The sequence below is a fragment of the Diplotaxodon limnothrissa genome, linkage group LG13 (genome assembly GCF_057381915.1).
Source record: "Diplotaxodon limnothrissa isolate DT_005_m linkage group LG13, D_limnothrissa_male_GT1.1, whole genome shotgun sequence".
NCBI classification, from domain to species: Eukaryota; Metazoa; Chordata; class Actinopteri; order Cichliformes; family Cichlidae; genus Diplotaxodon; species Diplotaxodon limnothrissa.
In genome coordinates, this window is record NC_140608.1 from 10337517 (window position 1) to 10362786 (window position 25270).

At 37.9% G+C, this 25270-nt stretch overlaps 1 protein-coding gene across 1 annotated transcript in view; it reads left to right on the forward strand.

The window, feature by feature from the left end:
- The first annotated feature begins 332 nt into the window (after window positions 1-332).
- The window catches only part of LOC146619860 (VPS10 domain-containing receptor SorCS1-like), a 51993-nt gene continuing 27055 nt past the window's right edge, over window positions 333-25270 (forward strand). The window contains exons 1-5 of the mRNA XM_085369170.1: window positions 333-995; window positions 15386-15453; window positions 17567-17666; window positions 17860-18018; window positions 19367-19440. Coding sequence (XP_085225296.1) covers window positions 333-995; window positions 15386-15453; window positions 17567-17666; window positions 17860-18018; window positions 19367-19440 — 1064 coding nt within the window. The remainder of the gene's footprint in view (window positions 996-15385; window positions 15454-17566; window positions 17667-17859; window positions 18019-19366; window positions 19441-25270) is intronic.

Below are 25270 nucleotides of genomic sequence, written 5' to 3' on the forward strand. Positions count from 1 at the left end.
TCTGTCACACTGTTGATCAGGAATAAACTTAAGTTACACCCAACCCCCATGCTTGTTTTTATTATTTTGTTGTTCCTTCCTTCTTCTTCTTCTTTTTTTTTGTTTTAATCCAGGTTGAGATGATGATGCGGGGTATCGGCCCCGCTCCCCTCTTGTGCAGGATTCAGCCTCCAGCTCCTCCTCTGATGCATCGTTTGCATCAGTACTTGGGAGCACTTGTCCGCGCGCTGCTGCACCTCCTCACAGTACATTCAACCACTTTACCAGGTGATGACAGACACTCGCTCAAGACTAAAAAAAATGATATGTTTTTAAGTAGGAATCAACGTAGAATGGAGACGCGCCTCGGTCACTGCCTTTTTATCATTTTCTCTGAGTGGATTTGGATCTTTACCCTAACTTCCATCCTGGGCGGAACAAAAGCGGAGGTAAGGTGCATTCCGTCTTGCCAGCTGCCGCTCATTTCCGCAGCATTTCCCCGGGAACTCTCGGCGCTGGATTTGACAAATTTTGGAGAGGCAACAGCTGAAGAGTTTCTTAGATTTACCGAGGGGTCGGTCACCCCCCGAAACGAAAGGCACTACGATGCAGAACTGACCGCGAGCGAAGAAAGTTCGTCCAAAGTACAGCCACGGTTTGGGGGAAATATCTCAAGTTCTCTGCATAAAGGCGCCCCAAGCAGTAACCAGAAACTTTCCCAATCTGAAGTGTCTTCAAGCGTGTCCTCCCCCTTTCTCAGCAATGTAACCGAGAATAACACAGACGATGGGGGAAATAAAATTGGTGATGTGACGGAAAACGAGGACAGGAATGTGACCAGTTGGAGACGTAGTGCGAGGAGCACAGAGACTTGGTCCGGATTCAGACCCGAGGGCGGGGAGGATGCCTCGGTTTCGGACCAGGAGGAGTTTCACCTCACAAGTTCGACATTTGCGCTCACCGAGGACACGGCTCATAACCAGGCGATGGTGCACTGGTCCGGACAAAACAGTAGCGTAAGTAGTTAATGTGCTCCAGATTTACGCACGGACCTCTTTTTGACGCAGTGTGGTCATCATTCATCCACAGGTCTTACGTGGCAGTAAGACTCATTCAGATGCGTCTGAAAAACGCGATGAAAGATTAAAACTGAGAGCATGCAGACTTTAAAGGAATCAGTCTCTGCCTTTCAACCTCTCCCTTGCTCTCCCTCTCTCTTTTTCTGTCTGTCTCGCGCACGCGCACATACACGGGCACGCACACCCTATTTATGCTGTTGTTTATTGATCGGCTGACTTGGCAGATATGGTAAAGAAAAAGAAAATAATGTTAAGGGGATTATGCCCCATTTGCTCTTTTGTGCGTGTTTCTCCCATTAAGTCACTCACAGAAGCTCATTTTGCTTTTCCCCGTTTTGGTCAGTCACTCATTTGTAAGTTCTCTGCATACATATTATTTGCAAGCTTAAATCAATTAAACTATAATTCTCCTACCACCCATTATATAAGAATGGCTCAGATAAAGTATAGGACGAAAGTTATAATAGCGTAATAATTAAGAATCAATATAATTACAATCATGCAAAGAACCTAAACCTGGAGTCCTTTAGACTAAAAGACAAATTAAGGATAAATGAAGCATGAAATAACATCATAATACAATGACATGCTAAAATAAGGACTTGGAGACAAATGGATTTACAGGTTGAAAGATAACAGAATGCTCAGTGGGGGTTATTCCCTGATATCCAGAGGGACATACTTTCTACAGTTTGGACAGATCCAATTTTCTTGGGTCTGATTGTGGTTCTGAACTTCAAACAACCTTCATGGAGGATGTGAGTAAATGTAAAGACACTTAAAACAACAGGGAGCCTTGAGGATGGAAGCTGGTGAAACACTGTCGTGCTTTATAGACAAACAAGTTATTTAATATCTGTAAAATATATATGGAGCTATACCGAGTTCAGCTAAAACCAGAATCACTCAGTGTTCTCTTCTTCTTGTTCTGGTCAATATCACAAGAACCCGGATTTGAATGATTTATAATTGACAAATCAAATTCTCAGCAAGACCACTGAAATACACAGTAGGCTTGTCTAGTCTACTGAGAATTAAGCACAAACTGGGTTTTTGATATGGCAATATTACTCAGCTGAGAGAATTCCAATTTTATGGTGTAATATAATGCTATGATCAAAGTCCAACACACTCTCACTAATGTCTTTTGCTTAGGCTTGAACTGTGGAAGCAGAGAGCTAAGATTTTTGGACAGTACATCTCTTGTGGCCCTGAGGCAAAGCAGAAGTATTTTTACCTTGCTTGTCTTTCATGAGTCTCACAAAGTTATTACTCATCAGACTTATTGTATCATTTGGCTGCACGGGTGTGCATAATTCTGTGTCATCAGCATAGCTGTGGAAAGTTCCTATTTGAATACATTACCTCAGTATTGCTCTGCTTTGACTTTAGGGCAGTTACACCTATTGGCTTTTTTGCTCATAGTTCTGATAAGGATCCTCTCTCCTCTGCACATAAACACTAGTTAGGATGCCAGAGCCAACTGGTGGTTAGCCGAGTTTAGCAGTAAGCCTGGAAACGGGGGAAACTGTTTCCCCAGCTTATCCAAAAAGTAACTGGTATGATACATCTTGTCTACAACAACAGCAGAATATTTTTGCTTTGTGGGGTGACTAGAGTGATTTCTGAACAGTTTCCCCCCAGTTTGTATTCATTATGCTAAGCTATAAGCCTCACAGCACACAGTTTTCTACCTCTTGCCAGGAAAGTAAATAAGCTTATCATCCATAATGCAGTATAGTTACAGTATAAGATGGGGAGTATCTTGGGGTACCAAAGATCCAAAAGTCACACAGTAATAAAAAGTGATTAAAGTGCTTTTTTGTGTATTTTTGTCTGCTTTTAATTAATAGTATTAGTTATACTCCAAAACCTATTATTGTATTAAGTCATTTTCAGCAGGATTTGGCACTATCGTCTTCACAGTTGCATGGCGAACTTTCTGCTTCAACAAATTTCCCCCTTATGCAGAATCTCATCTCGCCTACTCACAGTCTAATGTGTTTGTGTGTGTGTGTGTGTTACTTGCCACACCCTCTCCCCTTCTTTCTCTCTTTCTCCATGTGTGTAAGTGGAGGCCAGGTGGTCAGTAAGAAAACGTGTACATTTTCCAGCTGGTCTACTTTTTAAAATAAATCTATTTAAAGCAGTAATCTATTTCAAAATGAAGCCTTGTCCTAATTAAACATCTTTGCTTAATCTATTAACACTTACAGTTTAGTCATAAGGGCTTTAATCAGATTCCCTGGAAACAAGAAGACATTTAGTATCACACATCACAGGCCTAAGCAACCTTGTCTTACAGGCTGAATAACACATTTTGTATTATTGACTGTCATACAAAGAAAGAAGAACCGTTTGGGGACCCGTGTAACTCAGTTTGTATGGGAACCTGCTTTGAGAATTTACACAGTTATCACATTATATTTGTCGTCCATGACATTATATTTTTAGTAGTGCTCAAAAATGTAGATATTTGTTTGTTGTGCTTGCTTGAAAACTCTGACATATAATAACTGATGAAGCATTACATCTAAAGAAATTCAGTCAGTTTGTATGGTTTGTTACACACATTGTCCGAGCTTGATGTCGACATGCCTTGATATCTAGTTTTTCTGTCCAGCTCAGGCAGATGCTTTGGTACTTATTTGCTGAAGCCTAGTTGATGGATGGTGCCATTCATTTATCATTTGTCCAATTATCACGGTTCACAAACGAAGCTGCAACATCATTTCAGCTTTTCAATCAACACAAAAAAACAGACAAAATCAAAAGTAGTGCTCAGTCCACGCTGCTAATTCATGTGGTTGTTGTCTGTCACATTTAGCATTTCAATACCAAGGCTGCCTTCATTAGAGTTGAACAATTTAACTGTAGCGGTTAATTAGCAAGCTTCAAGGACTCTATTAAGAAGAAACTGCAATAAATTGAGATATATTTGAATGTTTGCTTCACGGTGAATTGTAGTGTAGCATTAAATAACTTTCAATGGTTTGCCTGCATTAGATTATTTCAATAAACTCTTCAGCACTGGGTTTTTGAGTGGAGCCAAGGGCACAACGTGTTTTGCAGGAGGAATTATAACAGCTTAAATATCCACAGGTGAATAGTGTTTGATAAACCATATTTGCGTTAGACTTTGTCGCTCTTTATTTGAACAAACGAGGTGTGTGTATCTCCAACAGGCTGCTTCTTATAGTCTGCTTGCATCTTTTTCAGTGCACTGGGTCTCTTCCAACACGTCCTCCGGATAAACGATTGTGATCAATCTGTTGTTTCAGCCGTCATAGCACAAGTCATCACCATTCCTGGCTTGAGACAGGGACGCTGGAGTAAGACTGTTATCTAATTTTCAGAATTTGCTTTAAAATAGAGCCTTTTAAAACATTAAACACATATTTCAAAGTTTCATTTTGTAGGTTATAAGGGTGCCTAAAGGTAGTGACTCTCTCATTTAACAGCTGTTTTCCAGGGGAGGACTGTCTCTTCTCCTCTGTTCAGTAAAATAGAAAAAGCATCTTAGCTGAGAGCTTAGACTGAATTTTGGAATCTACAATATGGATGGAAAAATTGTGGGTAAGGCTTACAGCAAATATTTCAGGTCACTGGCTTATAGAACATGTATAAATTGGACAAAACGTATACATCCAGAGAGCACAGGTAAACCAGCGATATATAAGGTAAATCAATGAAAACTTGCAGTTTTAGTCACACTATATAAAATACTTATTTTAAAAACATGCTTGCTGTAATTTATAATGGATCTTTTCATGGCAGCCATGTGGAAAATCAGACTGGAATTTTGGTGAGCAGTGTTGCTAAAAGTGCAAGACAGGTGACCAGAAGTTAATCAGGTAAATAATCGGGCATCGTGAGTCCCCATCAACTAAACATTTAACTTCAAATGATGTGGAAAAATCACAAAAACTGTGCGACAGAGGCAGCACTGCAAATTACTTCTGCAGAATATTGCAGGATTGGGCTGTGTGGGTTGCACCCAATTTATCTGAACAAACGATGTGTTAGTTTAATGTTGAACGTTGTAATTTTAGAGGGTATGATGTTCAGGTTGCGTGTTGTCCTTGTGTTCGAATGGCTTCATTCAGGTGCTCTAGTTTCCTCCCACAGTCCAAAGACTAGCAAGGTGAATCGGAAAGTCTAAATTGCCTGCAGGTGTGAAAGTGCTTGTCATTCTGTTTCCCCTGTGAGGCTGTCAAACCTGTCCCAGGTCTTACCCAGGTTACACTGGGATACGATCCAGCATCACATGACCTTGAAAACATCTGTTCCGTTTTATTTTCACTTTATCCAGCTGTTACACAGAAGAAGAAGAATGCAGGATGCACATTGTGTTATTTGTTTTGTGAAGGAAAAAGTTAAAAGCAGAAAATTATTGATAGTATTGTTAGTAGAAAACACATTTCCCCCCCACCCTTCCATATTTTCAAGGTCAGGATAGGGAAGAGTGCTACGACGTCCAGGAAAATTCTCAAACATTTTTGTCCAAAAGAATGCTTAAATTACTAGTAGATAGATAGAGAGGCTCCTAATAAATCTCCCAGTCCTTGAGCTTTTCAGGGGTTAAGACATTTAACGTGGTTCATAACTATTTTATCATGGTCAAGCTTGAAGCCTTCTGTGCATGTAGTGTTGAATTTCTCTGTGCTTCTCTGCTTTGAGCAACCTCGAGGAGAAGCTTCGCAGTTCATGACAATCCATATTTTCAGCTTTCCCATTTTTGTAGAGGGCATCCTCCTCTTCATAGATCACGTTCTTGATAGCTTGGTGCGCAGCTTCTCCTCATCTGCCTCATTGAGTTTTTGGTGAATTGTCTCATCCGCTACTGCGAAACTGGAGGCTGGCCAGGTATGCAGTCAGTCACCAGTTTCATCCGAGTTTTTAGTCGTTTCTATGACTCACTGACTGAATCACAGATAAAATTTTGTCATTCTCCAGTTCCACTTTATGACTGTCTTCTGTGCCCTTGAAAGTCAATATGGGTAAGCATCACTACAGTATCTTTTTAACTGTAATGTTCCTGAGCTGAGTCTTTGTGTATGTTAGGTTTGGGCTATAAGAATGATGAGATGAGCAAGCCATTTGTGTATTCACAGTCAATACAAACATCTGTCCTATAATTCACTTTTATATGTATATAAATCTCTGCTGTTACATGAACAGCGTGAGTCTACCGCACCCCAACTACATAAACCTGAAAACGGAAGATAAGATTTAGGGTTACAGATATATTTAAGTTTGCCAGCACCTGTTTTTTTGAGGATAAATTATCAGTTAAATGGTAAATGGCCTGTATTTATATAGCGCTTTACTAGTCCTTAAGGACCCCAAAGCGCTTTACATATCCAGTCATCCACCCATTCACACACACATTCACACACTGGTGATGGCAAGCTACATTGTAGCCACAGCCACCCTGGGGCGCACTGACAGAGGCGAGGCTGCCGGACACTGGCGCCACCGGGCCCTCTGACCACCACCAGTAGGCAACGGGTGAAGTGTCTTGCCCAAGGACACAACGACCGAGACTGTCCGAGCCGGGGCTCGAACCGGCAACCTTCCGATTACAAGGCGAACTCCCAACTCTTGAGCCACAATCGCCCCTGTTAAAGATGAGGTTATGTGGTTTCAGTCATACTACCAGTGTGAACAAAATGATGTGATTTCCCAAGATAATTAAGGAATCAAAAGCAAAATGTTGATGTTAGAGCACTATGGAGGTATGTAAATTAATACATCAAAATTAAGGCTGGAAACTTCATGCTAATAAAACAAACAAATAAATCTTGAGGGTGCTGAAAAACGTGAAAATCATATCTCTTTCCTTTCTAACTTCCAGGCCTCTTCTTCTCTGTTTTCCCATATATACCATCATCCCGGAGCCACAGCGAGAATACTGTGTTTGCCCAAAGTGCGATATTTTCAGTACAAAGCTGGCCTTACTCAAAGAAAATGCTAATGTATCAGCACCAGGAATATGCAGGATAAAATTGGATGAAATAAGCAGTATATGGTTAAAAAAACTGCTGTGTGGACCTGAAAAAACAGTCAAAAATAAGTGAGACGTGCAAAGTGTTGGAAGGAAAGTAAATAATCATATTTACCAAGATGTTGCATTTTTGGTTTGATGTAAAGGACAGGAAAGGCACAGCAAACATACAATATGCCATGTTTTTAAGAAAATGAGCACACGGGTCAGAAAAAATTCAGAGGTCTTTGGACCTTACCCAAAATTAGCTCATTATTAATAAATGTAATAAAGCAAAAATAATGCTGTCATTCTTTCTTTCTTTAAATCTATACTCATATAAGTCAATGCTAAATTAAATCTTAATGAATAAACAGTGACATGAAAGGGATTTATGACTTCACATCTCCCTGTTGATTAGTTTGACACAATTTCCTGTCCCACTTCTATCAAATGCCATATTGAAGTAATTACAAAAAAAGTGCAGCTTTCTCTGCAGCAAACTCTAATCTGGATCATATTGCTGCTGTTCTGCCATTTTTATTTGTGCTGGGTTCAAAAACTAGTCCGGTCATTAACACCTTTCCACTATTTTATCTCATGTAAATTCTGTCTCTTCAGCAAAGCATCACAAACAGCAAACAGCCTGTTGACATGCTCAGACATCCTCAGACAGCCCACTGACCGACGCAGCCAGAACGGACCTCCACCAGCTCTGCTCACTCCTGGCTGGGATGTGGAGCCCGAGGGGCTTGGTGTAACATTTCGGGAAGGGAAACATCACACACATAAATAAATTAATGAAATACATAATGATAGGAATCGCAACACCATGACTTAGCATAAGACAACCGAAGACAACAAATTCATTTTTCCTGACAATTTATGGCTGTAGTACTGCCTGTACTGCATGGATAAACAGAGAGACTGATTTTTTAAAGCTCAGCACTGCACAGAAACTACTGGCAGGATGAGTTCAGCTCTGCCGAGCCACCAAGCCTTCCTGTGGTGAGGTTCTCTTACGCCTTGAAATCCTGCTGAGTGTGTTTTTTTTTTATTGGCAAGCTGCGTTCCCCTCCTGGGTTTCCTTTCTTCTGCACCGAGTGTGGTCTAACAGAGCAGAAATTCCAAATTCAAATCAGGTAACGATCTTATTCTAGACAAGGATAAAGTTAATTTGCCGGGAACAATGCATAATGAGATGTCAACTCTTTCTTTGTTATTTTTTTCCTTTTTTTTCTTGTCACAGACACATCTTTTTGTTTGCACTTCTTTTTGTTTGCTTAAATACAACTTATGCTGTGCAGGTCCATGCTATTGTTATGTGTGCTCTGGCTGTTTCCACTGTGACTCAGTGTTGTTTCATGAGCAGCTGCTAAAGCTTCAGAATAATTGGAGTACCAGTTGGTAAGCAAAGAGTTGGCCTATTCATTTGCACAGATATCTTCACAATTAATGTTAAAATTACCGCTATATTGTTGAAGTGCTATTTGAGTTGTCGGCTGCTTGGTGTGCCTCAGCGCCTCAGTGCTCCAGCTCAAACACTCTGCCAGTTGGTTGCTGCTGTCAATATTCTTTTGTCGACCATTGCTCAGTTTGCACCTCATTTTGTGGTTCAGAACACTTTCATTTTACAGTGGCCACCTGCATTACTTGTTCATATACCATCTGGCTGCTTCAAGAAAAGCCTTATAATCAAAACCATAACTTTGATTTGCTCACTCGAGCTCTCCGTTTTGGATTTACAGTGATGCATTTTGGCAAACAGAAGGATCAGCTGTTTTACTTTATTTACGTCAGAGGAAACATATTGAAGAGTCCAGGGAGCTTTTAGGTTTGTCAACACACTGTCAATTTTTTACCTTTTCACTCAGCACTTCCAAATTTCAAAGTGAGTGCTGAAGATTTAAAGAGAGTTTTGAAAAAAGAAAAAGACAAATCCTCCTCGCACAGCGGGCGTAACTTTTTGGCTGAGTTGGAAACCTACCCACTTGCTGTCTAATCTTGCTTGCATTGATCAGACCCCCTCCTCGTGCACACTGACTCACAAGCTTAGCATGCTGCTGCAACCCAGCTGCTGGACTAGCCTGGGCGTTCATTTATGGTGAAGAAGCAAATGATGCGAGAGCGTAAGCTGAAAGATTAAGGAAGCCGTTTCAGATGACTTGCCAACCGAGCTTCTACTTCGACACAGTTCCGTTGTCTCGGCAAGAGAAGTCCAATAAAGTCACATACTTGCTGCTCTGCTCAAAAGCCGAAGCTGTAATGTGAAGCTGCACTTAAAATGCTGATTATTTGATGTTTTCTGTCTGCCAGAGGAACAGAGTACTGCCATCAGGCACATCGTAGATGAACTTTATTTCTGCAAGAATGAAAGTAAAATGTGCATCCTTGTTAAAGCAGCGGTCAGAAAGCCTTTACTTAAATTCCCAAGCAGCACATTTACTCCGATTAACACCTTCTTGTATTTATACATCATTCTCATCAGGACACGGATAGTTTATGTTGTGCAAAGTGCTGTTGAGCAGTTACTTCATAATTTATGATTGCAGTGACCTGCAATCCATGGGAAAGCCAACAGCCCTGACTTCAAACAACCTAGCTCCAGCGCAACATCTGCTCTACGAGGAAATGTTGCCTTTGTTAATGAAATGATATAAATTGATGTGGCAGACAAAAGGCTCTGTACATTGTATGTCTCACTCAGGTGGTATTGAAGTGTATGACGGCATGCCCTCCTGCAGGCTTTTGTTGCCGCGCAGTGTGTCGTAGGGCAATAAACACCCTAATAAAATTAGACAATGCTTTCTTTTTTGAAGGTGTTAAATGATGCTGTTTAATGTGGTAATTTCATAAAGTGAAGTTTCATAATTTCTGCTGTGCTTCCTCTGGGAGCATTGAATTTGCTTGCTAAGCTTTGTTTTTTTTTTCCATTCCTTAAACAGCGTGCACTCTAACATTGTTATCACCTCTGTGGTGTGGATATCTAGGTGTTCTCACATTTCTTCTCCCAATTAGTTTGCCTTATTTGTGAAAATCAGTGCCACCAGTTGTCACACCTTTAAGCGTCATCATTACGCAAAATCTTGATGCCCTATGACAACATGCAGTAATTAAATTTGCTTAAATTGTGTATTTGTGTTAACGGCGGATCGTATGCTTACTTGTGATGCGGATGTGTTACATTTGAGCATGCAGCAGGGAAAAAGGCTTCGACAGTGACCACTTTTTGATGTGTAATATTTGTCTTTATTATTAATATTCCAGTGAGTAACTCCTGTAACAACTGCTTTTATGGAATCATCCATCTGTTTAATTGCTGTGGCGAAATGTGATGACAGTTTTATTGATGAGGCGTCTTAATTCCAACAGCTGATAAGGCCTGATCAGCGGGTTGGTTAGAGTAGGAATGAATTGCAGTGTGCACTCTGTTGCTCATTTCATTTGTCTCAAGTGTTCATCCTTCAGTAACCGAATCCTCACACTGCTTTCTACCACCACACCGCCCCTACCCCTCCGCATACAACGCCTTCATTTCCCACCAGTAATCTCTTCACCCTAAGCTCTTTAAGTCACCATTAAGCCTCCATTCATTCTTATATAATGATCAAATTCATCCCAGGCCATTTACCTTCAAGGTTTAAGATTTACAAAGGATTAAGAGTTGAAAAATCAATTTGCTTGCACTTGGATGTCAAGTAATCCACTTTGGAAACATGCTGGAGTTACTGCAGCCTATGTGCCACACCTTAGCTGCAGGAGTAGGTTGAGGTTGATTTGCAGTGTAAACATGCGTGGTTTGTCTGGTGGTACACGATCTCGATAAGCACTCTGCAAAAGGTTTTGATTATTATTATTAAATCTGTTATTTAGACACTCACCTTACACATCACGCGTGATTCATTCACAAATAAAGAAAAGCAAATGCAAGGTTAGTTCAAGATAAATAAATATAACCTTTTAAAATGTTTCTATTAAATCGGGGAATGTAGTTTCCTAGCTTTTTGCAGCTCTTTCCATTTATTGACAGCAAAGTATTTAAATTCAGTTTTTCCAGTGCAGTATGTGAACAAGAAGTCCAGCTAATGTTAAAATTATTAGCAGTCCTGGGATTGGACATCGTAATTACAGTGTTTAAATTTAATTAAAGAGCATATGCAAGCAAGGAGTTTTTACAGTAGGACAGTAAATACAATCATAGAATGATGCTATCTTTTCTAAGCTTGTTCATGTAAAATATATAAAAAACAATCCCCACTGTGATACACACAATCAAGAGGACTTAAGGTAGATGAAGAAGCTTGCATGTAAACAATATCCCCATAGTCAAGTGCAGACAGATTGCTTAATGATTTTACGACTGCTGAATGAGAAGCAAGATTTGTTTATCTGCAAAAATCCAATTTTTGATTTTGGCTGTCTTGGTCCACGTGGGCCTAAAAACTGATTCCAGCATCCAGCCACTGTTGTAAAAGTATTTATAACAACAGATTCAGTTTTATGACCATGAATGGTTTGAATATTGACTATAGAGCTGATACTTCTTTATCTCCTCCAAGGAGGTTATGTGGTCTATCTGTTACTCAAAAATAATTCAATTCAATTCAGTTTTATTTGTACCAACAACAGTCACCTCAAGGCCACTGATGTTGTGCTTATATACAGTTGTATACAGTTGTTGTTGTTTTTTAAAGCTGGTAAAAACCAAAATGAACCATTCCACCTACCAACCTGCATAAGTCATAAACCTAAATAGAGTCCAGTAACATTATCTATATGGTTATTGTAAAGCTGAAGCTGGTTTACTATTCAGCTATTCACCATTTTTATTTTGTTGTTTGTTAGGTTTATTTATGATCAATTTGCTGTTACTTAATAATAGTTATTATAATGTGAGGGCTTGAGTACATCAAGATCTGCTGCGTTCAGGATCTAGCATTTCAGTTTATTTTTCTTTCATTTATCCATCTGTTAATCTATAGGTGCATTTCTATTATATCCATGGGAAAAAATATTCTTCACCATTTGTTTCTTATTCACCCCCTCTCCCCTTTAAAACAAGGGAAAGGACTGAACCAAAGCCAGAGTACAATATGAGCCAAACAGTGAGTTAGAGAGTTGTTTTACCCCCAGGTAGCTGACACCTTTGTTCAAATTGAAAGGTAAAAATGTGCTAAAACAGATTCTTTTACCATTTTCAGAGGATAAATTACCATGTGGTGTATTCATTAAAAGAAGAGCCTTCATCTGGTGGTTTGAAAAAGCAATTTAATAGCTTCTGTGACATGTTAAGCACCTTTCTGACACAGACATGCCAACAAAGTGAATATTGTATCACTTTATTGACGTGTTAACTGCAGCCATCAAGTTTCACCTTACTTTCAGCATCACTCAGAATACAGGACTCTTTTCCAGCCAGCAGGAAGGTAGATACACATGACATTTTGCTGTAATCCTGGAGTCTTTCCAAGGAAATGCATAAAGCTAATTGCCATACAGAAGAGGGGGTGGGAGTGTAATTTGTCCTAATTTTCAGACTGCTGCAGGTTGTTTTATTGTGTATGACAGTGTCCATGAGGCTATGACTTTTGGAAGGCATAAAGGCCATTTTATTGGAAGACCATAAATCTCTGCAAGCCAGTCTGGACACAAAGTTATAACAAGCTGTGAGGATTATCTTAGAACTACTTCCCATAAAGAGAATTTTTATACATTCAGCACAAGGTAAGAGCAGAGTCAGAGTTTTCTGTCTCAGCCTATGCATAGGGGGAATACAGTCTGGAAAGAAAGTAAAACCGTGAATTTACAATTTACTGCATTAACGGTGTGGTGTTAGGTAGAAGCAGTGGGCTATTGGTAATATTCATAATATATCAGATAATGGGGTTTTCTCTTGGAGAAACATAAATTTGCTGTTTAGAGGTTATATACAGTAATTGCAAATATGATATCTCTGAGAGGATCTTTCATTCAGCTCAGAGTAATTGTGATAAAATATTAACTGATCTGTAGACAGCTAATCAAAGCAAATGATCACTGATTTCAACCCCAGTCATATAATGTCCAAAGTAAACTGCAATCGCATAATAACACAATAATAACAATAACAATATGTACTTGAAAAAAAGTCCAGAATTTGTTGAAAACATAACTACTGTACATGAATTTTGTAGTTTTTTAAAAATATGTAAACCACAGTGGATTTTAATTAAAACAATTGATATGTAACCAAAATGCAGATTTTTAGCTTGATTTATTTGTTTAATTTTTGTTAACGAATCGCAGCCATTTGAATACTTAGTCTTCCATTTGCACAGACTCAAGTAACAGGGACTGGATGACTGCCTGTCTAATGCTATGTTTCCTCCTCTGAGATGCTCTGCCAGGCCTATACTGCAGCCACCTTCAGTTAATGCTTGTTTGTGGCTCTGTCTGTTTTGTACATAATAACTGAAAGCATTCTCTACTGGGTTGAGATCAGGTGACTGACTCGGCTATTGAAAAATGGCCTTGAGAAACTCTTGGGTTGCTTTGTAGTATGCTACAAGTCATTATCCGTTTGCACTGTGAAGCACTACCTGATCAGTTTTGCACTATTTTTCATGATTCATCTTGGTGCTTCCATCAGCAGTCACATCAACAAACACGAGCAGTCCAGTTTCATATGCCCATGCCATAACATTACCATGATCCACCAAATAATGTGGTATGCTTCAGAACAGGAGCTGCTGTTCTCTCCTTCTCTATACTTTTCTCTCCCCATCATTCTAGTACAAGTTCATCTTGGTTTCATTTGTCCAAATATGTTTTTCAGATCTGTGCCTGCTCTTTTAGGTGTTTTCTCAGAAAATCCAATCTGGCCTTCCTGTTCCTGAGTGTAACCAGTGGTTTGCACTTTGATTGTCTAAACCATCTGTATGCCCATTTTTGAAGGCAGGTCTTGATTGTAAACCTCGGCAATAATATGCTTACCTCCTCGAGTGTTCTTGACTTGTTAGATGCTCTGAAGTTGCTTTTCTCCCAAACCTTTTGCTATCTCTCTGTTTATTTTGTTGTTTCAACCTAATTATGGTCTCGCTCGCTTGCTGTGACACGTCTTTGCATCTACAGTATATTTAGGAATTATAAGCATATAGAGAACAAACTTGATTTGACTTCATATTGAATAATTTAGCTTTGAAAAATACTTTTTTTTTTTTTTTTACAGAAAATATGGTACATGATTCACCTGAAAGTGCACATTTATCAAATAGAGATGAAAAGGATTTGTTTGATTTTAACCTGGAAAATGAGTTCTGTTTGGCCTTTTTATATGCAAAAGTTTAATAAAAAAAGTTAAAAATTCCTGTTAATATGATGAAGTTCTTAGTCATCATAGGGAATGTCACCCCAAATGCTCATAACACTTGATAATTAGAAGGTAGCGGTGAAAAGCTCAACAAGATGCCTCAAAAGGCTTCCCGAGAGAGTTATATGAGCTGCTGGTTTTATGATTCCCTAGTGCACAAAGGGCACTGCTTGAGCAGTTAATTTGCGTAAAGGATGAAGGGCACCATGTGAACTGCTGTTCACGTGGTGCCCTTCATTAGCTCACAATGACTGTTTAGCAGACATTATTTTTATTTCTGCATTTGTTTCTGCTAAATATATATAATTATATGTAAAACCGTTTCTTCACTAAAAAAAAAGTAAAAAAACAAACAAGTAAAGAGCATGTAAACACGCCTTCATGCATCAGTAATTACATGCACATACAAACACACTGGCTTTGATTAAGGTTTGATACGTTCTGAGAAAAGCAGGCAAATGATATTCCACAGCAAGCCGTTTATTAATATTAATTTGAAAGACAGCAGGAAATCTGTAGTTTTTATGTGTTTGGTAAAGCCCTGTGAACTGTAAACCACACATGTAAGTGACATTTTTTATGACTCTCTACAGAATGGATGTCCTATATATTTTTAAGGTCTGCCTTTCTATGCCAAGAATAAATTATAGTGTTTACTGATTTATTCATTTAGTCATTGCTCACCAGTGGTTGCATTTCTTGGTCCTCTACTCTGTCTTAACAATATATAGGTATATAAAACGCAGTATATCATACATATGTGATCAGATTTTTTCCCTTGAGAATATGCACAAGGCTTCATGGCGTACGGGGGTAGTGGGTTGACAAGGCATCACGGTTTTGTTGTGTTTTTAATAAAGCATTGTCTGTCAGGGAGATTAAAAGACACATGCATGGGCGGCTTTTGGTTCGCTATCTGACACTTTGTGGCTGCTATTGAAAACTGATGATACACACCTTCACAGCTGGTAATTTGTTTGATCTGTTTTCTAGGTGATTCTCATGTTGACAAAATACTACGACTTTAACTCTGGCAGAGTAACGGAGAGTTCTTTATGGAGGTAAGATCTCCTCTCTGATATTACGCTCTGTAGTTATACAGCAGGACACATTGATGTTACTGTTATGTTGATGTTAATGTAGTTGCACACTGTTTGGACCCTTGGAGAGATCAGCACAAAAGCATTAACACTGAATCATTAACTTAATGTCATTGTTGTGTCCACAGTGACGCAAGTTACTTTCCTGTCAGTAAAAGGTGAAAGATTTAATTTCGTGTAATAGAAGTTGGTAAAGTCTACACTTTGTCATCAAATGCTGTATCTATCCATTTCCACATATTTATGACAAGCATTTAAATTTTTGTTGTTATTAAAAGAAGTGCCCATTAAAATAAATGTTGACAACAAAGAATTTAATTAAATGGGAGGAACACAAATTACTGACAGAATAGTTGAAGGATGAAGCTTTAGCTTATCGTGCCTATCCTTTATACAGAGCAAATTTGAAATGGCAATGCTTTTCTAACTCGATTTCATTGAAACAAAAACCAAATGAAAGATAATACATTTGAAACAAATGGTAAACAAGGACAAAAGCGAATGTTTCACAGACAATAGTAATAAGGTTTTACATTTGTTCATCACCTGGTTTTTGGAATTTAAAAAGAGAACTACACAATCTTAATTCCTTGTCATACCTATTCCACAATGGTTACACCTATTTGATTTAACCTTTGAATACAGTTTGGAGGTAGATTATTTTGTGCTTTGTATATTACCAGTGCAGTGTTGAGATGGACTGAATAGTAACATTTTAAGGCATGTAGTTTAATGAATAGTTGCATGGTTGGTTTATGGTTGGTTTTTAAGTCCTGTAGTATTTTTCCCCTGTACCATACGCACTGTATTAGCTCTTGTTTTGAATGTGTTTCTCCACACCTCCACACAGTAAGTAATGCACAGTATGTATAATGATTTTGATTTATGTAAAGTTTTATGTATATTTAGTTTTGGACCTTCATATTTTTACATTGTTTATATTCGCCTAACAAGTGAAAGTTCAATCCCTTTCAACTTTGGGAACATAGATCTGTTTGGGCTTGTGTCAAGAACGGCATCTGTCGTAACAAATCTGCCAAATCTGACATGTGGAGTTACCCGCTGTGGCGACTCCTTTGTGGATAATGGAGCAGCCAAAAGTGGTTTTCATATGAACCTTCCAACATCATTTATATACAATTATCATGCCCGGAAATACATTTTTCTTGCCCTCTTTATACTTATAAATTTACTTTTTTTATTTGCCTGTTACAAAACATCCTCTGCTTTATTTTGCTTTAATTTAGTGATAATATATTTTTTTAATTTCAGCCATTTTCTTTCAGTTTTCTTTCCACTATATTGTTCCAAGTGTTCCTAGGGAAATATAAATTAATCATCAGCAAATGAAGTGAATTTTAACAATTCAGACATGTTACATGTCATTTCTATACAGCATGTTATGTTGGTGTTTAATACAGTCATCAAGAACTGAAGAAACAAAGTGATTTCCTAGTTATTATTATTCTTAGTTCATGAAGTTTTGTGCAACATTTCAGTGCATTCTCTTGCCAGGATATCAAATACTGGTGTTTATCCTCTAAGACATCCTAAATCCACAAGTTTTTTTTGTATTATGCAGTGCAACGGCTATTTTTTACTGAAATGTCACCAACCACCTAAAACCGATATCTATTTTGGTGAAAATAATAGGTATTCAAAATGAAATCTGAAATAGTGCCTTTGTTTTGAGATGAAAAAATGACTTCAAAACCCCATTATTAAGCTTTCAGGCAAATATGTCCTTCATTTGATTTCTAAAACACGACAGAGTGGTAATTAAATGTAAGCATCAATAATAACACAATAATAACACTTATAATACCACTACTAATTAAAAGGAATAATAATATCATGCCCCAGCCACACATGCAACACTGGATTTATTGTTTATTTTAATAATTAAAAAAATCTCCATTCATTTAGCAAATTGCTTCACGACTTCTGCTGTGGTAATTTTCTGCTTCCCTGAAATGCTTAATGATACCATCAGCATCTTAACTAGTAGGTGTTGCGCTGTTCTTCTCTTCTCTCCAGCAAAACCCATTTACTTTGTCCTGTAATTGAATTTTAGGTCAACTGATTATGGGACCACGTATGAAAAGCTCAATGAGAAAGTCGGGACAAAAACCATACTGAGCTACTTGTATGTCAGTCCAAACAACAAGATGAAGGTAAGTGTGAACGTGCATGTCGTGTACGTGGATTCATAAGTCTGTCAGCAGGGTTATTATGATCTTTACCCTACACAGCCCTGCAGGAGTCTGTGCCTTGCGTCTGTTGCACAAGCACTCTTTAAGCCCTGTGGAATGGATGCTGTCATGGTGGGCTGCTGATTCCCCTGTCTCTTGTCTTGTCTTGTCTTAGATCATGTTACTGACCGACCCAGAAGTGGAGAGCAGCTTGCTCATTAGCCTTGACGAGGGGGCGTCCTATCAAAAATACAGCTTAGCCTTTGATATCCTCAGCTTGCTTTTTCACCCCGAGCAGGAAGACTGGATCCTGGCTTACAGCCATGACCAAAAGGTAGAGTGTAGCTGTCAGATGGCATGAAATAGTTGCAATAAAATCTGAAAATGTGACAGAAAAACATCTCCATATGAGAATGTGGGCTGTTGTATACAGATTACTTGCTGCTTTTTATTCTTTTGTTACTTTTACTTGAATGTTCTGCCAGACTGAAGTCACCGTGGGGTCACATTGCAAGTAATCTCTCTATAAAATGATACAGAACATAGGTTGCCTTCATGGTCAGATGCATTCATTTTAATGCCAACGTTAACTCTCATAACATGGTCTTCACAAGCACAGATATCTGCCGCTTCTGCAGCCCTTAACAGGTCATAAGGTGCAGCTACAGACAGCTCTGAATGGATGTGTCCTCAGAAAGCACAGGGGAAAGTTAACAAGTTAGACACGCCCAAACAATGCACAAACTCAGTCACACACAATAGCGAGCATAAACACACACCCTCCATTACTCTGTGTGAGAACCCTGCTGTCTGCTTTACTCAAAACCAGAGGCATCAAACTCGGACTCCCAGCCTGCTATTGGAAGACTTGATTTTCAGAGAGAAAAACAGTCAAGGTCTGAGAAGTGAGATAAATGATGCAGGGAGGAAGATGAAAGCCGAGTTGAGAGCCACAGATGGGTCAAAATAAAGATGCTTCAGAGACGTTTGCCTTTAGGTCATTCTGTATGTCTTTGTAAAGCTACATTTCAGTGGTTTTCCTTGTTCCTTTTATCACAGCTATAGCTGGGTTTCATTTTACATTTATTGATTGCCTGTCATGTCTTTTAAAAGTTGTAAGTACTTAGATAACTCAAAAATGATATTGCCGATCCTTGTAAGGCTGAGAGCTTAAGATGCACGCTGCTCAGTCATTAAGGAGAGATGACAGGCTTTCGGACTGCTTGAACACAAGTAAAATGGCTTTATGGAGAAAAATTACAATGACAGCTACAAGACGGATTTTAAGATGTCAGGTAGGAATCCTGCTGTGTTACTTTAAGAACAAGACGCTGTGGTTTTTAACTCAGAGACCACTTTGTATATCACTTCCCTCTTATTTAAGCCATCACAGTAGATATACACCATTCCCTGTTTTATTTTTAAAATCTGGCTTCTAAGGGTTACTGCATTTTTACATGAACTGGTGGATCTCCGCATAAAGCATGCACTTAGTAGTGCTGTATTTTTTTAAAAAAACAACTAAAAATCTTAATGCCACAAAATTTAAAGATTTGGCAGCTGCTTGGAAAAGAAGTTGGACATAAATCTTGAAATAATCCTTTTGGAGATTCTGAAAAAAAATCATCTTTATACTGTACCTCATGCCGTAGACATTTGATTAATGCCTTCCCATTTTTCAGCTCTATGTCTCCGTTGAGTTTGGAAGAAGATGGCAGCTTGTGCATGACAATGTCGTCCCCAACAGATTCTACTGGTGAGATCAACATCCAGTCATTTGTCATTCTGGTAGAAACATGCTGCATTATTTTCACACAAAATATGTAAATTGAGTTGTGTGCATTTTTAGCACTCTGCTCACAACAGTAGTACAGAGGGGAATGATCAGTCAGCAGCTTGTTTTCAGTAATGACAAAGAAAACAAAACATTAATGTTATCAAGTCAGATTTAAACCTAACATCTAGAGTCTTAAGTGTGCCATTTTTTTTAAAGTTTTAGCTCGGGCCTGCCATTTTTATTTTGTCTTGTAAAGCACTTTGTGGCTTTGTTTTCAAAAGTGCCATGTAAAGCATTTTTTTAAATAAAGTTCTTTGTAGGAAGTGCCTTGGGTTATAGAAAAAACAACATGTTTGCATTTGTCCTTTCAGAAATGGTAAAAATGAATTAAACTTAAAGCCTTTTTCTTTAAATAGCAAATGCCAAGCAAGGTTTCCAGGAAGGCAGAGCTTGGCTTGTATTTATAAATATTTTATATTTGCTTGTCGTTCTTTTTATTTTTTACATAATGCGCTGTGTCTAGTTTACACACACTTATAAATATTTGATCCACCGAATACAGTCTCCTCATGAAATATTTTTGGCATATTTTTGGATTACCATATTATGTTACAAATCAGGGCTTACCCGAACATTATCCATCAGGTTTTCTTTTTTTTGGTTTCCTTTCTTTCTTTCTTTCTTTCTTTCTTTCTTTTTTTGCATGCATGTACCTGATGCATAGAGTCAGGACTGAGGTTGTGTCCTGGGGCTTTTGAGCTTCTCTTAGGAACCGATACAGGGACTATGGTCGCTGATATGTGTTAAATTTATGACAGTTTTTATAGTAGCTGGCTTCACACTCTTCTCTAAATAAATAAATAAATAAAGCCATATTAATCAGGAAGTTTGAAATGACGTACAGTGGAGTGATCTGCAGGTTTTTGTTAGTCTTAAATCATGTTGACAATATTATGGTAAATACAAATCTGTAGGGAAGAGGTAATGACTAAGCAGAATTCAGGGAAAGTCATGAAAAAGGCATTTTAGTGCCTTGTTTAATGATGCTGATATTTTTATCCTCAAGCCTCATTGCTTATGGTTGTTCAGGAGAAATAGTTAACTTTCTAATTTGTTTTTTCTAGTCAATACAATTAAATGCAGAACGATGGACATCTTTGGGTTAAAGGTACTTCAGTTTGCAGCTAGGTTGGAAAATCTTCATAAGCTAAAACTGCTGCATGAAGTAAGCCCACAGGATTTACTGTGTGTGTGTGAGTTCGGTATTTATTGTGTCAAACTCCCAGCCCACAAGGACTTAAAATACACTAAAAATATAATTTGCAGTGGTGAAGGAGCTTGTCACACAAAAACATTTTATTGCCAACACAGAAATCCTGTCCCATGTTCAGGGCTAAAACACAGCATTATATTAACCAGCCTTCTACAAGAGTAGGTTATAATCCCTTTATAATGATGTGTAAAACATAAAGTAGACTGGATCTTTCCATGTAACCTACATAATGAACTACACCAGTACTGTACAAGGTCTTTCATAATTTTCCTATAGACTATAGGCTATTTTTCACTCATTTTCAGTCCAGTACTTTTAGAGAAATGTTACGTAACACTGACCTAATTATCATCTAAGGATACCAAAAAACTAACTGAAGGGATGAACCAGTCAACTTGACAAATAAACAATTTTATATTGTATCTTTAGGCACTTTGTTACTAAATCCTCTCTCAAACACATTAGTTCCCATTTCTTGAGCTAAATATGTGATACATGTCAAACATAAAGCAGTTTTACAAATGAAATTGTATGTTTGCACCAAGTTGATTGCCAAATTAGCTGAAAAGTTGCCATATCTCGATGTAGTGTGCAGTGTGTACAGGTGTAGTGCAAGGATGGGCCAAACTAATTTGGGCTGGAACTTGTAATCACATAAAATGCATGTGTTTGATACTATTCTACCACTTGTGTTTATTACGAGTGAATACATGCACATGCATAATGTATGAAAACAATACCTGATCTATCACCATTGTGAAGACCATCATAGAGTATTCACTCTCTTAAATACTGACATTCAAATTGTAACTAAATAAATAATATAATAAAAGAAAGAAAGCAAGTTTATCCTCACTGTATGTACTCAATTATCAGTGTTTTCATAGAATTCACATTTAGCCTTTTGTGCATTTTAATACGTTATTCTGATCATTAAAAATTAAAAACAATATTCTTATGGGCAGTCAGAATGGGCTCATTGTAGATGTGGGTGGGCCCTCTCCCATTAGACATTAAAAAATGATGAAATGCAGAATCTATGATCTAGAAAGCATCTGACTGACAACAGCTTAATTTTTCAGCATTAAAATGATCCCAAACACACAGTGAAACACGGTCAGTTATGAGTGGCCTCCCCAGATCCAGCCAAAAAACAGCCAATATTCAAAGAAAAGCTTTAAATGTCCTTCAATAAGCATGGAAAACTATTCAAAAACATTACAAGATAGCTTGCCTAAGAGGGTTCAGGCTGTGGTGAATGTAATCCTACCAAATATTGACTTTCAAGCTTGTTAGAAATGTGTTTTTAGGCAGTTTACCTTATACACTGTAGATCCATGTATGTTTACTGCACCTGTTCCACATCCCCTAGCAAAATATAAAGAAATGAGGGGCAGCTGAACATTTTTGCACAGTAGATTAGTATATAAGTACACATGTTTGACTTTCAAATTCTTTCTTACATGAGACTGCAGCTACTCTTCAGCAGAGAATGTGTTCATAATTTAGGTTTGTACAAGACATCAGCAGATGGTCTTTCTTCACAAATCACCAAAGGTTTGGTGTGAAAATCACTCATAACAGTTGTTTGTTTTAAAAAATAAAAACCAAAAACCAAATAAAGAATTCACCTCACTAACACAGAAGCGTCAATGCAACAAATCCTAGTTTTAAAGATACGTTTGATTTTTTTCCCCCCATCATCTGGAACAGTGAGTGATGCCAAAGGATTAATCAAAAATCTAATTTACAGTGCTCAAATGTGTAAGCACATCCTTTTGTCTTTAAGGAAATACATAAACCCAAATATGCAAGAAAAAAGCATCCCACACTGCTCAGTTTAAGATGATTTACAAAAGCATATGTTAACACTTATCGTGAATTCATGACCTCTTGCATACTGATATGAAAAGTTGAATATGATTTATTTTCTGCTGCTATTTATCATTTGCTTTGCTGTGTTAAAGAAGGACAAGGCTGCCTCTTTATCGGAAAGGCCAGGCTAAAGATACGAAGAATGAAAGCTCTGATATGTAATTATAACATTTGGAATTCAACCAAAATCGCTCAATGCCATTACTTCAATTTCTTTAGCCCATCCTACACCATGATGAAGACATTAACATGATTTGATAATTCACAAATCTTTGCCATTAAAATTCCCTAAATTGTTGCGTTAGATACTATTAATTCAGGTATGTTACTTATAGTTCTGAAGGTTTTAATCAAATATTTTAATCAAATGTGTTTACTCAACCACAAAGCGGTCTATGAATTCCTGAAAGGTCTTGCGTCCTTGCTGTAAAATGCTACCAAAAGGCGTTAGTTATTGGGGAACATAGTGTAACATTGCAGGGGTTATTTAAGACCAAGTGCTGCTGTTCACTGATAGAATTGGATGAAGTATTTGACAGAAAGTCCATTAAAAGAGATGGAGCTGTGAGGCAATTACAGAGTGCTGAGGGAAGCAGGATTGGAGCTTTTTATATTGTAGTTCAGACACAGTATGGAAAATGAGAAGAAAACCCATCTTCTGTCACAACAGCTGCTATTAATACAAGAAGTGGTCACCCCAGCCACTCTTCACTTAACCGCTACCGTGAAGAATCTGTAGTGAAAGTGAATAAGATAGCTAAGTATACTTTACAGATAACGAGTGGTACAGGCCAAACGACCCATCAGTGCGCTTACTAAGGAGTTTTCTCAGTTTTCTTTGTTTCTGTTACAGCCTGATTATGTACAAGGCTCCACTTTATTCAAATATATTCAGTGCTTTTTGTCTCGCTATTTTACTAAGCTACTTGATACAAAACACTGAATGTTAAAATTGGGGGACCTACAATGAAAGCCTAATTTAGGGCTTCAGGAGTCCCAAAATAATTTATTAAGGGGATAAAATAAAAATAAAAAAAGAAAGAAAATTCTGTTCTTTAAGTTAAACTAACTTTTAATCCTTTGCAAATGTATGCAAGTCAGTACAATTATATTTATATGTAAATAAGTTATTTCTCAGTTAGCATTAGTTGTTTTCATGCAGTTTATAAAAAAAACCATGAAACATATGCAGCAACTATCAGCACTAGTGGTGACAAAAAATAGTAATACTCCAATTTAAATGTAACAACTTCTTGATTTTGGAACTACTGGGAATAACTGTTTAATACATAACTTAAAGGCGCATGCAGTGTAATGCTTGCTGCTTTATATTTTATTGTCAGTCTGTATTGTAGTAGCTTTGGAGGAATCACACCAAAAAAATCTGATAAAATATAAATAATATAAAAGCTGATATTACTTCTGAACTCTTTAAGTCCTTCATCTCAGACAGCCTGTTGTCTTCTGATTGGCCAACTGGAAGCCTGGGCAGCTCCAGGTGCTTTGGAGCAATATCACATCTGTTTGGCAGCGTGGAGTTTCCAAATACACATATGTGTGTATAAAAGATAGATGTACCCAGCATGTCATTGTTTTCTGTGCTCTGTGTTTTGAAGCCTCATTTTGGCTGCTGCCGTGTTAGTTTTTGGACCCAGAAGAGACCAGATTTAGAGAAGAAAGCAAAAGTTTAACAAACCACCACCACAAACTTACTGGACAGACATGTGTACCTGCTAATTTGTTTTGTATCACACTAGTAAAATACCAGAATTTAACTCTTTAACACTAAAGGGCAAATTTCTAAACCTTCTTGCACAAGCTTTACCACAGCCACAATGTCAGTCAGGTTATTTCATGAAAATGCTCCAGAAGACACTAGCAACAGACAGTGGAGGGCTTGAGTCTGTGACTATAGTGTTCAGCAGGCTGCATCAGCACACATCAGTCAAAGCAGCCACGTCCAGAATCCAGAAGGATGAGTTATAAAGACCCAGTATATATTTGTTATGATGGAGGAGACTACCTCTAAAGACAAAAAACAGTGTATTATGTATTTTCTGTGCCAGGCTGTAAACAAGGTTTTTATTGCTTCTAAGTTTGCCATTTTGCTATAGCAGTCTGTGGGGACTGACTCGCTTCAAGTGGCCTCGGTAGTTTTTTAAACACTTTTGTGTTGGATTCATTTTTCTAGCCTGGAGGTTGTAAACCTTCTAAACAATGTACATTGTTATTTACAACTTTTTAATATTCATGTCAGAGCCAGAATCAAATATGATTAATCAAAAAACCCATTGCTACAAACATGACATGAACATTTTTTCCTGCATCTTCATAGAGATTAAGTAAGCTTATCACAGATTTCTTTTATATAGATTTCTCCATATATTGCTTGTGATTGAAACTTCAGTGTTATATCATACAGTCAGCTGGTAATTAGCTTAACCAGTCTGTTTTGAAGCATAGATGCCCTGCTGCTGTCCTTGTTGCTGCAGATCTTCTCATATACCAGACTGAATTTGAACATGTGAGAGTAGATTGGAGAAATTGCCATTTGTAGTTAAGAACAAGACATTTGTGTTCATCTCTGTTTTTACATTTTGCTCTTGGAATCTCCTCACCAGGAACAGGAGGAGGCAGTGCTCACAAGCAAAGGATGGTAAC